The following is a 13,531-nucleotide window of genomic DNA, read 5'->3' as shown; positions in this document are numbered from 1 at the left end:
TGCAGGGTGAGTGCAGAGACCCCCAGGACACAGATCAGTAGCTCCCACGGCTTGACTCCAGACGGCTTCCAGAACCTTCCCCGCAGCCTTCTGCTTGGTTCTGATGCTCCCCTCCAGACTTCTGGTGAACTTTCATTTTAACCTGTTGGTCAAACTGAAACCCCGCCCCTTGCAACAGAACATCCCACTCAAAGGCTGTTTGATTGGCACACACTACTCTACACCTCTCGCCTTTACTCCCACTGGACCTGGCCAGAGACGAGGAGACAGAGCTTGGTACTTACGTTCCGTCAAACTTCTCCATGCCGTGGAAGAAGCTAATGGAGTCGGATGTGTTTCTCAGGTTAAAACAACCCTCATCAATATACTGTGAGGAGCTCTTGTCCTCGATGTCCCGCTCTAGGGCATGTTGAGCGTCCCGATTATCTCTGCAGGGAGAAGCAACGTGTGGTCACCCTGCGTCCTCCACCAATGGTCATCACCATGCAACAGGCGGAGGCCAAGCCCAGGCTGCAAGCCCAGGCCTCAGTCTCCAGGGAAAGTGCTCTATGGCAGACCCAGAGGCTTCTCAGCTCTATTCCCACCTGGTGTCAACACCTCACGGCCATAGCCACTAGGGCTAGCTCCAGGACAAACTCATCCGTTATCAGGAAAACAGAAGTGAACCAGGCCAACAACATGACTCAGGACATAAAAGAGCTTGCTACTCATGCTTGATGACTTGCATAAGGAGAGAACTGACTCCTGAGTGTTATCCTCTGGTCTCTGAATGACATGGGAGTGTGTGCCAGCACACACACACACACACACACACACACACACACACACACACATACACACACACTGCAAGTTGGAAAAAAAGAGGATGGGCCAGCATTTGCTATAAAAAGCCAAGTAGTCAATATCTCAGGCTCTAAGTAACACAGCATCTCAGTAGCATTCACTCAACCAGTCACAGAATAGTTAGGTGCATGGCCTGTTCCCCCCACCCCCACATGGTAGCTCACAACCATCTGTGACCTCAGGTCCACAGGATCTGGCCTCTCCAGATACCAGGTACACATCTAGTACACATATGTGCTTGTAGGCAAACACTCATACAAACAAAATAAAAATAAGGCTCTTTTTAAATCCCTGTATTTCCGGGCAGTGGAGGCACACACCTTTAATCCCAGTACCTGGGAGGCAGAAGCAGGTGGATCTCTGAGTTCAAGGCCAACCTGGTCTAGAGTGAGTTTCAGGACAGCCAGGGCTCCACAGAGAAACCTGGCCTCAAAAACAAATAAACAACAACAAAACCCTGTATTTATAAGAACAGAAGGCAGGCAAGATTTAGACAGTCCCAAGCATTTCTAGACAAAAGTCTGGAGTCACGTCCATCACAAACAAGTCACTGTGAAGTGAGGCTATCTGACCAGAAGAGTTAAAGTGTAGTTAAAACCCACTCACTGCCTTCAGGTCGCTCAGATTTATATAAACAAATACAGCAAAAGTAAATATAATGACCATGGTAAAGGGAAACATGGGGGCTTTAAAAAGACAGGATGTAATACAGTGGAGGGAACCGTTAAAGCGGCCAGAGAGTTAACGTGGAGGACTTCCCGGGGTTGAGCCGGTGTCTGAGCTGGGTGCTCATGTCAAGTAGGAATGAGCATTCTGGACAAAGCTGCACAGGAGACAGAATTCCAAGCTAACACAGAAGCAGAAGAGCTGGAAGTGGCCAGCTTTCTGGGGACCAGGAAGCAGCTCAGAGTCAGGAAGTGGATGGAGTAAGGGTCTGGGTGGAGTCGGAGGCAGGGCCTGGAGAGAGGCAGGGACTGAACAGGGTCAGGGAGTGGTGCCCGGAGTCAGAGACTGGTGGGGTTGGAGATGGGTCAGGTGAAGAGGAAAGGAGGGGTGGGGGCAGGGAGACTCCTGGGATCAGAGCTAAGAAGCTTGGCCCAGGCAAACCATCTTTGCGATCCTCACCAGATACCAAGTACCTGCTTCTTTTTCATTTCAAATGACATCTAACACCAGAATGAATGAATTCTGAAAGGAGGATTCAGAGTCTGGTCTTAAAAGGAAAACAGTAACTCTTGGCTATTAATAGAAGGTCATTTTAGACCTAAATGTAATTCCTAGCTAGGATCTAGCGACTCTAGGAGCCTGAACCCCTTTCTGTTTATTTCTGTTGGTTGAAGGTGAGTTCTTGTTAATAATGGCAGGGTCTTGAAGTAGGAAGGCGATGGCAAGGCATTAACAAGGGTTCGGCCAGGCACCAGCCTCTCCTCCCTCCCCCTGCGTCTCCCTCCTCTCAATCTCTGGCTCCTCCCGTGTCTCCATCGAAAACCCTTCTGTGTCCTCCTTTCTCCTTTGTCTCCCCCCTTCTCCTCTCCCCTCTCCTGTGGATATGGTTGCTATTGAAAAGTGCCTAATCACTCAGATGGTGATGCTACCGTGTGACACCTGGGAAATCCTGTCAGGGCACCTCGCCAGGACCCACCCAGGGTCACGTTAAGTCAGGATAGAGAACTCGGACTGTGTCTTGGCTCATGAACATGCGCTTTAATGAAAGCCAGAAGAGAGCTGGGAGCGCGGCAGGCATCACTGCTGCGTGCTGGTGAGGCCAGGAGGAGGAGGAGAGACCTCTGAGTCCTCTTTTCCGGCATACTCTCACCCTGCTGTCAGTCTACCAGGAAGGGCCCAAGCTTGGCTCTTCCCCAGACAGGAGGAATCTTTTCTGTCCTTTGTGGATGAGTGTACCCATTAGAACGCCCCGCTTCCTGGATGTAAGTCTCAGTCCTGGCCCAAAAAACCTTGAGCCAAGAGTCCTCACCCATGACCACCTGAGCAAGTCGGCCTCCCAGCAAACTAGGTCTGAGCATTCATTCCCACACTACAGACCACCCTGCTGGCCGCATCAGGAAGGGCAGCCTGGGCCGTGCCCTCTGCGACAAGAGCCAGCAAACGAGAAAAGCCAGCAGAGCAGCGTGTCTAGGAAAGGTAAACACCAAACTCCGGTGCCACTGGGAGAAGCCGTCTCCTGGGAGCCGAGAGGCCCAGGGGCTTAGCTAGGGGCCCCAAGCCCAGCAAAGCACGGGCCTCCCTTTAATTATGCTAGGGGCCCCCGGCTTGGCATGATACCAGTTTACATCATGGTCTAAGAACAGAAGCTGGTGCCTTTTGAAGACTCCCTGCTGAAGCGTCTGCCAGCACCCTTCTGGAGATGTCCCAGGTCGCTGGCTTATTGCCTAATGTCACTGGGTGCCGCCCTTCCCAACGTCAGACCTGGCCTGGGGAAGCCATAGCTAAGGTGGGTCTAGGGAGGCTGGTGCCTTCTGTCAGTGCCAATGGCACCTGGGATGGGCTAGCTCTGGAGAGCAGACAACATCCCTCGGTGGTCCCATCCATTGAGAGGAGCATTGGCAAATCAAGACACCTACCACCCTTCCCACCCCACAGAGCTAGTGTTAAACATCTAACAGCACATCATGAATCTCAAGAGTTACCCAGAGACAAGTTTCCCAGAAAGCTGGGAACCCACAAACAACCCTGAAGGAGAAGGCTCCTTACCTAATCTGGAAATCAATTCTTTTAGCTAATTTTCTCATCTGATCCTGGCAACATTTTAGTAAATCTACTTCCTGAAATGGAAAAAGAAAGTCAGAAAGAGCAGATGCAGGTGGACATTCACAGGTCAGAGCCCTCCTGCAGGAACCCCATGTAGGGAGACACCAGAGTGGGGGTCCCAGGACCATGGAAGCTGAGAGTGGATGGTAGAGGCCTGGAACTCAGCATCCTCCTGCCTCAAACTCTCTAGTGCTGGAATTGTAGGCGTGTGCTGCCACACCTAGGTTTCTTTTTCCCTTCTCTTCCTCTTTTCTCCTTTCTTTCTTCCCCCTCCTTCCCTCCTTCCCTTCCTTGTTTCTTCCTCCTGCTTCTCTCCTCTCTCTCCTTTCTACCCTCTCCTCCCCTCTCTCCTTTCCTCTCTCTCCTCTCTCTCTTCTCTCTCTCTCTCTCTCTCTCTCTCTCTCTCTCTCTCTCTGAATTGAACTTGAACTCAGGGCAGGCAATTCTACCACTCAGCTATCCCCTACCCCTCTTTTTATTTTGAAATCGGAGCTCACTGCTTTGCCCAGACTAGCCTTGAACTCATTTTATAGCCCATACAGGCCTTGGCTTAGTGATGCTCTGGCCTCAGCCCCCTGTGTAGCTAGTATTACAGGCATGGGGCACTATATTTGGCTTCTTTTATGTATTTAAAAATTAAAACTTAACAACCACCTATGTGCAGAGTGATCACTGATTATTTTATCACTAAATAAAACCATGCACATGAAGCTGTTTACAGTGTGTAGTACACACTTAATAAACACTATGCTTAGCATCAGGCATAGTGCTTGCCTAGCATACATGAAGCCTTTGCTTGGGTTTGCACTGTATAAACTGGATGTCATAGTGTATGTCTGTAATCCTAGTGCTCAGAAGGATCAAGAGTTCAAGGTCATCCTCAACTACACAGTAAATTTGAGGATAGCCTGGGCTACCCAGGACCCTGCATAAATGAACAAAAATAAATACATGAGCTTATACTATTATCATGGCGCCATTCTTATTTTAAAATAACATAAGGAGATAAAATAATCCTGTTCTATTTTGGTTTCTCCCCATTTCTACTTGGGGCTCTACTCATGTTCTCTCAGCCCTAACTCCACAGGGCATCCTGTGTGCTCCAGACACTTCACTCAGAACCTTCGATCAGCCAGCTGTTCTCTCTCCCACTCCCAGGGGGTGCCTTACCCGAATAAGGTTTTTCTCCACGTTGTCATGGACCAGGTCAATCCCAATCCTTTTCTCCCGATTGTACAGACACTCCAGGGCCACCTATTGGAAAAAATGGGAAAGAGGGTATCCTGTGTAGGCCTAGGTAGACCCTAAGTGTAGGTGACATACAGCCTTTGCCTCATGGACTCTGTTTTGTGAGAAACTTGGTGTTCCATGGGCCTTGTCACTGTGCTTTTGTGCCAGGGGCACTGACAAGCCCTGTATTCAAGGCAGGACAAGGACATGTCCCAAGAAGCAGAATAATTGGGAGGGAGCCCATGATGGTTCACCTTGAAATCACCTTGATAGGGCTTAGAAACACCTAGAAACCAGACAGAGTGTCACATGCCTTTGATCCCAATTCTCAGAAGACAGGAGCAGGTAGATTTCTGTGAGTTCCTGGTGAGCCACAGTGTGTTCCAGAACAGTCAGGGCTACACAGTGAGCCTTGTCTCCAAAGAAAAGAGAAAGAAACAAAGAAAGATGGGCAGATGGAGAGATGACAGATAGATAGATAGATAGATAGATAGATAGATAGATAGATAGATAGGAAGATGGATGGATAGATAGATGATAGATGAAGATAGATAAATAGATGGATAGATAGATAGATAGATAGATAGATAGATAGATAGATAGATAGATAGGAAGATGGATGGATGGATGGATGGATAGATGATAGATAGATGATAGATAGATGATAGATGAAGATAGATAAATGGATGGATAGATAGATAGATAGATAGATAGATAGATAGATAGATAGATCCATCAAAGAGATCACCAAAGCACACCTCTGGATGTGTCCATGAGGATGATTCCAGAGGTGATTAGCTCAGGAGGACTCGGACCTCATCAATAGATTAAGGTCAGAGGTTAAGTCTAGGGGAAAGTAGGTCACAGGAGTATATCTCACAGACCTCTTCCTGTGTTTTCTCTTTGCTTCTTATCTTCCAGGAAGTAAACAGCCTCTGTCACACATTTCCACGGCCATGATATTTTGGCCAATCGATTATGGATGAAACATTCTGACACTGTGAGCTGTCATCAACAGGTATTGATCACAGGGTCACACCCCTCCTATACTCTCCTAAGCTTCCCCAAACCATGATGACAATAAAGCCGAGCTCTTTCACTTCAGATGTGATGTGTCAGCAGCTATCCTACTTCTAGGGTTCAAACTCAGGCTCAGCCATTTCTTACTGTGTGCACTTGGACACGCTGGGTAACCTCTCAGGCCCCCTGTGCCTTCATGTCTATGTGGCCTTGGGATTGGTGCATTATCTCACCAGTCAGGCTTGTTAACAGACCATGCTCACCACCAAGTGTCAAACCCTCATGCAGAACCCTGTCTGTGGTGGAGGTCTTCACTGTCAGCTCCACCCATTTCCCCGAGCTGGGGTCTCACTGAAGGGAGGGGACAAGCTGAGCACCAGCGTCCCTCTCTCTGCTTCCTGACTGTGGACAGACATGAACAGATGCCTCCCGCTCCTTCCACTGTGATGACTGCTCCCTCAAACTGCAAGTCAAAATAAACCCTATCCCTCAGCTACTCTTACAAGGAGTTTTGCCATGGCATGAGAAAAGTAATTTGCCGATGGTCCCTCTTGGGGTTTCAATGACAATGTTTGCCCTGCCCTGTAAGCCTGATATTTGCATGCTTACTCTCCAGGTGGCGAACTGTTCAGGGGAGATTAGATGTGGCCTTGTTGCAGAGTCATTGGGGGTGGGGGTCAAAAGCCCACACACCAGGCTGACTCCCTCCCTCCCTCTGCCTGTAGATCAGGATGCAAAGCTCTCAGCGACTGCTCCAGCCAGCACCATGCCTGTCTGCTTCCCACCATGGTGATCACGAGTTAACCCTCTGAAACTGTAGGCAAGCTCCCAACTAAACTCTTTTGTAAGAGTTGCCTTGGTCATGGTGTCTCTACACACAGTGGAACAGTAAAGAAGACAGTCCCTATGACTGTCATGACAATGCTGTCACAGTCCCTGGACTTCATTCCAGCTGTCTTGGGGACCTGAGCACAAGAGAAGGCAGGAGAATGAGATGTTTGGTTACAATTGTTCTTATAGGGATGAGGAAGTGACCATCCACCAGCCGGCCTGTGACATCACAAAGGCCAACAGGCTTAAGGAGTGAGCAGAGGGTTCTTGAAGTCCAGGCTTGGAGCAACTCAAAGAGGAGGGGGGCCCAGTGCCTTGTTGTTTAGGAGCTTTGGGGGCCCTCCTCTGAGGTGGGCCTGGCTGAGGTGTGGGAGTGAAGCCCATTGAGTGCACAGAGAGCCCTGCCACAATGCAGTCTGCATTCCAAAGAGCAAAGAGAACCTAAAGAAATTAAAGATGGTTCGGTGGGCGAAGACACTTACTGCCAAGCCTGATGTCCTGAGTTTGACCCCTAGTGCCCACATGCTAGGAGAGAAGCAACACTTACAAGCTTTCCTTTGACCTCCACATACATATCATGGTGCACATGCATGTGCAAATACACACATGTACAATAAAAAATAAATTTTAATAAGGGATGCAACAAAAATAAGGTGACCTTGGTGGGTGGGGAGTACCCAGTGGCTGGCCAGGGAGGAAAAGACAAGTGGTGATTGGTTATAGGATATTCGAACCAGTTTCTAGTTAGGTTGTGGCTCAACCCTTAGCACATACCTTTAATCCCTTTAGCTGGAATACAGACATGGCCTTAGTACGCACCTCTAATCTCAAACTAAGAAGGTAAAGTTAGTTTGGAGAAGGAAGCACCCATGTTTGAACGTGATGCCTGAGTGGCAGAAAAAGCGACGAATCAGAGAAAGATTTCACAGAATAGAATATGCCCAATTCTCATGAGAAGATAGAAGGGAAGCTACTTAAGGGAGAGACAGACAGTACAGGAGGAGAGTCCAGTGCAGGAACAGAGTAGAGATTGTGGAGAGCAGGGCAGCAGAGGGGGAGAAGGAGGCAGTGTTACCGAGAGAGTTTTACAGAGACAGACTGAAGAGAGAACGAGCTAGACACAGGCAAAGACAGAGCGAGCAAGAGAACGAGAAGGAGCCAGATGATTAGAAAAGACTGCTAGTTAACTTGAAGCTGAGGAGAGCAATTCAGAGGCCGAGAGAGAAGCCAGATCAAATCAGTCAACTTGGAGAGAGGAGTTTGGGCCAGAACAGCTGAGTTGAACCAGCCAGCCAGAGTTTAGAAAGAACAAGAAAGGGCGAGCTTATTCAGCAGTAAATCTCAGAGGGTGAAAGCATTCTAGGCCTAGGTCAGCAGATGGAGGTGGTAAACCTCAGAGAAGGATTTACATCAGGAGATAAAAGTTACTTTTATCGTGACATGAAACATGAGACAGAAAGGCAAAGACAGCAGGGATGATGAAGAAGTTCCTGCAGTGCAAAGGTTAGAGAAACAAGAAGAAAGCCACTGGGACTGGCATGGAGAGAGGAAGGCCAGAACCTTAGTACTGGTTATGGAGGAAGGGAGTTCAGGAGTTAAGAGTTTAAAATGGGTCTGGGGATAGAGCTAAGAGTGCATGCTTTGCAGTTCCCAAGTATAACATAAACTGGGGAATGTCTGTAATCCCAGCACTTGAGAGGTGAAGGCCAGAGAAGCAAGAACTTAAGGTCATCCTGGGCTACATAGTGATTCTGAGGCCAGCCCAGGCTACATGAAACAGCATCCTACAACATACCCCCAAAAGATGTTAAATGTAAGGAGGCCATCTGGGAGCCCATAGGAGAAGGATGCCATCTACTTTGCTATTTGGACCACGCTTTCCCTCGGCTGCTGAGGGTAGGGAGCCTGGGAAAGGATGGCCATTCCTGTCGCTGAGAAGCATCTGGACTGGGGTAGCCCAGGAGACATGGAGTAGAGAGAACTTGGGTGTGTCTGGTGCCCGAGTCATGTGTGCACAGGCAGAGCTGGGTTTCCAGCCAAGCTGAGGGAGTGAAAAGAGAGTGCGAGTGAGAACAAGACTTCCCATGATGCTGTGGTCCCTGTCCAGCCTGGGGCTGGGGGTGGGGGAGCAGAGCTCTCCCGAGATGGACGTGGGAGTTCCAGAGTGATAAGAACCTATGGCATGACCTTTCCTGTCAATGTCTAACTCTGGGGTAGATACAGCTGACAGGTGTCTCAGCCTTCCACAGTCGGGAGTCCCAAACCGAGCCCCTGTGTGATCCTCTGAGACCCAGAGCTAATTCCCACAGCAGGAGGTACACACAGACACCCCCACCCCCACAGCACCCAGCTTCTCTACCCAATAACCAAAACCTTCTCCAGGGCGCAGAGAAAAAACGTTCTTTTACCCAGACCCCTCTGCAGCCAGGAGGCCCCTGTGAGCTCGGGCAAATAGGCTAAAAAGGGGAAAATGGAATTCTGGATTACTGCTATTCCCGGCCAGCATGAGATAGAGCTGACATTTTGTCTTTTGTCCTGAACTCACTTCCTGCCTCAATGAGAATATCAAATGCTCTGGGAGTCTGTCACTTGAAATAGGATCCTTCCTTTTAGCATTAGGACAAGAACCACCTGCTCTGGGTGACTGAGAGGGAGAGTGGGGAGGGGAAGTGGGGAGGGAGGAAAGGGGAGGGGGCTGGTCCCAGGCATGGAGTTGGGTCTGCATTTGTCTCTGGAATCCTCATCCTGACAGGAAAAACTGTTTGGCTAGGCTATAGCTGCTAAGCATCCATTACGTGCAAGCCAGAGACATTTTAATGTGAAAAGCTAGGAGCCTAGAAGACCAAGGAAGTGTCAGAAACATGATAGACACATGAAGATGGGTGTTCACTTACTCAAAAGTGTCCATTGATCCCTGAATCCACTAAGAAAAGCTGGATGGAGGTACACACGCATGCATGTACGCGCACACACACACACACATACATATGCACACGTGTACACACGTGCATTTATACAATGCACGTATGCACATATTTACACTCACACATGTGCACATGCATACACTCACATGCATGAGTACATGTGCACACACGTGCACACACACACATACACACATGCACACACACCAAAAAAGAAAACCTAAAACTGGAGCTACCATGTGACCCGCTATACCACATTTTGTTTGTGCTTGGAGAACTAAGTTAGCATCCCATAGAGACACTTGCACTACTTACAACAGCTAAGAAATAGAACCAGTCTCGGTAAAGAAAATGATGGGATTTACTCAGCCTAAAGAAAAATGAAATTATAACACTTGTGGGAAGGTAAATGAAATTGGAAATCATGAGAAGCAAGATATGCAGACTTGGAGAGACAAATAGATGTTCTCTGTCCTGTGATAGATCTTCAGCTGTGTGAGTGCACACGTGTGTGCATGTGCATGCACGTGTGTATATGTGTGTGTGCATGCACATGTGTGTGCCTATGATCTATATTTCTATGTGCTGAGACTTGAGCTAAGGTGTAAAGGGACCGTGAGAGGTCAAGAGGAAATCCTAGAGATGGGAAACAAGGGGCAACGTTATATTTGATAATGAAGCAGAGTTGGGAGGATTGTCAGGGAGAGCCGGAGCACAGAGGGGATAGGCATGGAGGAGGTACGAGAGGACAGGTACAGTGGTTTAGGGTTAGGAAGTGTGTCCTTGTTGGAGGAGGTAGGTCAGTCCCGAGGGGTGGGCTTTGAAGTTTCAAAAGCCTACACCAGGCCCAGTGTCACTCTCTCTGTATGCGCCCTGCAGATCAGGATGTAAAGCTCTCAGCTACTGCTCCATTGCTAGGCCTGTCTGCTTCCCCCATGATGATTATGGGCTCACCCTCTAACTAAGCAAGCCCCAGATAAGAGTCCCTTAATCAGTGTCTCTTCACACACTAGAACACTGAGTAACTAAGACAACTAGGGACCTTACATGGGCATTTGTCTTAGGGTCTCCATTACTGTGAAGAGACGCCATGACCAAAGCTACTCTTATAAAGGAGAACAGTTCATTGGGGCTGGCTTACAGGTTCAGAAGTCAGTCCATTATCAGCATGGCAGCATCCAGGCAAGTATGGTGCTGAGAGTTCTACATTTTCATCGAAAGGAAGCCAGGAGCAGACTGATTTCCAGACAGCTAGGAGGAGGGTCTCAAAGCCCCCCCCCCATGACACACTTCCTCCAACAAGATCACACCTCCTAAAAGTGCCACTTCCTGGACCAAGCATATTCAAACCACCACAATATGTGTGTGCGCACGCACACAAACACATACGAGCGCTGGCTACCACACTCCACTTTAGACTGGGAATGTATCCAAAAGCATTGGCTAGACAGTAGTCAATCAGTACACAGGTCGATAAGGACATAAACAGCCACCAGGGCAAGCAGCAGGCAGGGGACACTCCTGAACATGTCAGTGAGAAGGCAGAGAGGTTCTCTGTCCCAGCAGAGCCTAATCCCAGTCAGTAGACACAGAAGACTAAGCCATAGAGGCTGAAAAGACAGCTTAGTCACGGGGTTGCTGTGTAGGCTGGAGGAGCTGAGTTCACATCAGCCAGGCACAGAAGCATGAAGTATAATCTCAGTGCTGGGGAGGCAAAGGTAAGGATACCCAGAGGCCAGTAAGTGGGCTTCTAGTTCAGTGAGAGACGCTGTCTCAGAAAACAAGCTGGAGAGAGATTGAAGACGTCCACCTCTTGTCTCCGTGTGTTGTACACACAAACAGACACTCAAAGTCAGTTGTGTCTGTTACAAGATGTTGTCTCCAAAGTCCTAATGGCCCCAGCATGTGTGCGCACACTTGCATAAGCAGGTACACGATGTCTTCATGGGGCCCTTATGTAATGACTGATATTAGCTGTCAACTCGATTGGCTGCGATCAACTGATAGGCTCTGGGAAGGTGTGTGAGAATATTTAATGAGAGGGAACCCTCCCCAGCAGTGGACAGCAGCCGCATGTGGAGAGGGTTTGAGGAAATCAGCGCAGCTTTTGCCTGCCTGCCTTCATTCCTTGCTGGTGAGACCATCTACTCTGCTGCAGCTGCTATTGCTGCTCTCCTTCAGAACTCAGCTTCTTCCGCCTTCCAACATGGACGGAAGGCCTGTAACTCTTCAGGTCCTCCCTGGGCCTCCATCACTGACTGGGATACTGAGACACTCAGACTACTGCACTGAGCAGCTACAGGGTTCTCAGTCCCTTCAGAAGGCTGTCATTTCACTACCCAGTATGAAATGTATGCACCAATCCAATAACCCCCCCGCTGTCTATATTCATTCTACTGGCTCTGCTCCACTAGGGCACCCTGACTAGCATATCTAAGGAGAATTAAAATTGATCCAGTCTGAAAACTTGCACCTGATTGAAGCTATTCTGAGTTGACTGAGATTATTATTAATTTTTTTTATTATATGTGTATGAGTACTTTGCTCCCTTCCATGTCTATATGCCACAAATATGCCGTCCCCTCGGAGACTGGAAGAGTGTTTCTGAGCCCGTGAAATTAGAGTTCCTGGCCAGTGTGAGCTAATGCCATATGGTCGCTAGGAGCCCGAATCCAGGTCCTGTGCAAGAACTACTGCTCTTAACCCTGAGCTATCCCTCCAGGATCCATTCATTTTCACCTTAAAATTCTGATAGCGAAAGACGACGCAATTCAACCCACCTGCAAGGCGCCTGTCACCTTGACTCAGTGACAGCAGGTGCAGTGGTGTCTCCTTCCCCACTCACCTGCAGGGGATTGTTCATCTCCTCAGCTGCGCACTCCAAGCGCCTCTTGAGGGTGTCCATGCTGTTGCTCTCCGTCAGAAGCCTGTCCAGCTCATAGCACAACTCGGACTTCCAGAAGCCGATGTCGCATACCCTCTGGTTCAGGTTCCGGGAGGTTCCCTCCTGCATCTGGTGTATCAGCTGGTCCTTATCCTGCATGATCCGCAGGGAGTCGCCTGTCAGTCGGCCGGCCCATAGCCGCGAGGCCTCTGCACCTCTGAGCTGCAGATCATTGGAGCGGTCCCAGTCGCGTGGGGTGTAGCGACAGAAGAGCGCGGAGCGGAGCGAGGGCAGGATGGTAGGCGGCCGTCGGCTGTTTGAGCATTCCTCTGGGCATGTCTGCTGGGTGGTGATCTTGTAGAAGACGCTCGGTCTCCACGCGTTCAGGTAGCGATATCCAGGCAGGTGAAAGGGTTGGTAGCACTCCTGTACCACAGGGTCCTGCCCAGCAGGGGGCAGCGCCTGCAAGCCACAGACTTTCTTGGGACCACAGTAACTCGCTGTCTGAGTGGTTCCAAGAAATTCCATCTTTCCCCATCAGCCCCAAGTGGGCAAAACTTTGCCCAAGGGGCCAGGGCATCCCAGGAGCTAGGAGCCGCGGGGCCTCTGTGACTCAGTGCTGGTGTCATAAAGCAGGTTAGGGTCTTTGTGCCAGGTCCTGGTTCTCCAGGCGTTTGAAGACTCTATGATCCAAATAAAAGCAGTCAACAAAGAGAAGTGTGTTTGGAGCCTGAAGAGACAGTTTGGTGGCTAAGAGCACAATAGTGCCCTTCCAAAGGAGCTGAGTTCCTAGCAACCGCGTCACAACCGCCTGTAATTCTAGCTCAAGGAGAGCTAATTCCTCTGTCCTCCACAGGCACCCACGCACACAGACAAACGCAAAAACACATAATCAAAAGGAAAAGAAGGGGTTTTTTTGTTTGTTTTTTTTTTTTTAAAGATAGGGCGTGGCCCTGGCTATCGGTGAGCTTGCTTTGTAGACCAGGTTAGCCTCGAATTCTCAGAAATCCTCTGCCTCGGCCTTCTGAGTACG

At 49.3% G+C, this 13,531-nt stretch overlaps 1 protein-coding gene across 1 annotated transcript in view; it reads right to left on the bottom strand.

Annotated features, from left to right (window-relative positions):
* Positions 1-13,098, bottom strand: part of Tekt5 (tektin 5) — a 36,468-nt gene extending 23,370 nt beyond the window's left edge. The window contains exons 1-4 of the mRNA XM_032912814.1: positions 12,460-13,098; positions 4,783-4,866; positions 3,556-3,626; positions 285-428 (exon numbers count right to left, since the gene is read on the bottom strand). Coding sequence (XP_032768705.1) covers positions 285-428; positions 3,556-3,626; positions 4,783-4,866; positions 12,460-13,026 — 866 coding nt within the window. The 5' untranslated portion in view covers positions 13,027-13,098. The remainder of the gene's footprint in view (positions 1-284; positions 429-3,555; positions 3,627-4,782; positions 4,867-12,459) is intronic.
* Between the last annotated feature and the right edge of the window lie 433 nt (positions 13,099-13,531).

Source organism: Rattus rattus, chromosome 9, assembly GCF_011064425.1.
Source record: "Rattus rattus isolate New Zealand chromosome 9, Rrattus_CSIRO_v1, whole genome shotgun sequence".
NCBI classification, from domain to species: Eukaryota; Metazoa; Chordata; class Mammalia; order Rodentia; family Muridae; genus Rattus; species Rattus rattus.
The sequence above is the reverse complement of the archived record's forward strand: the minus strand, read 5'-3'. Positions and strand labels throughout refer to the sequence as shown.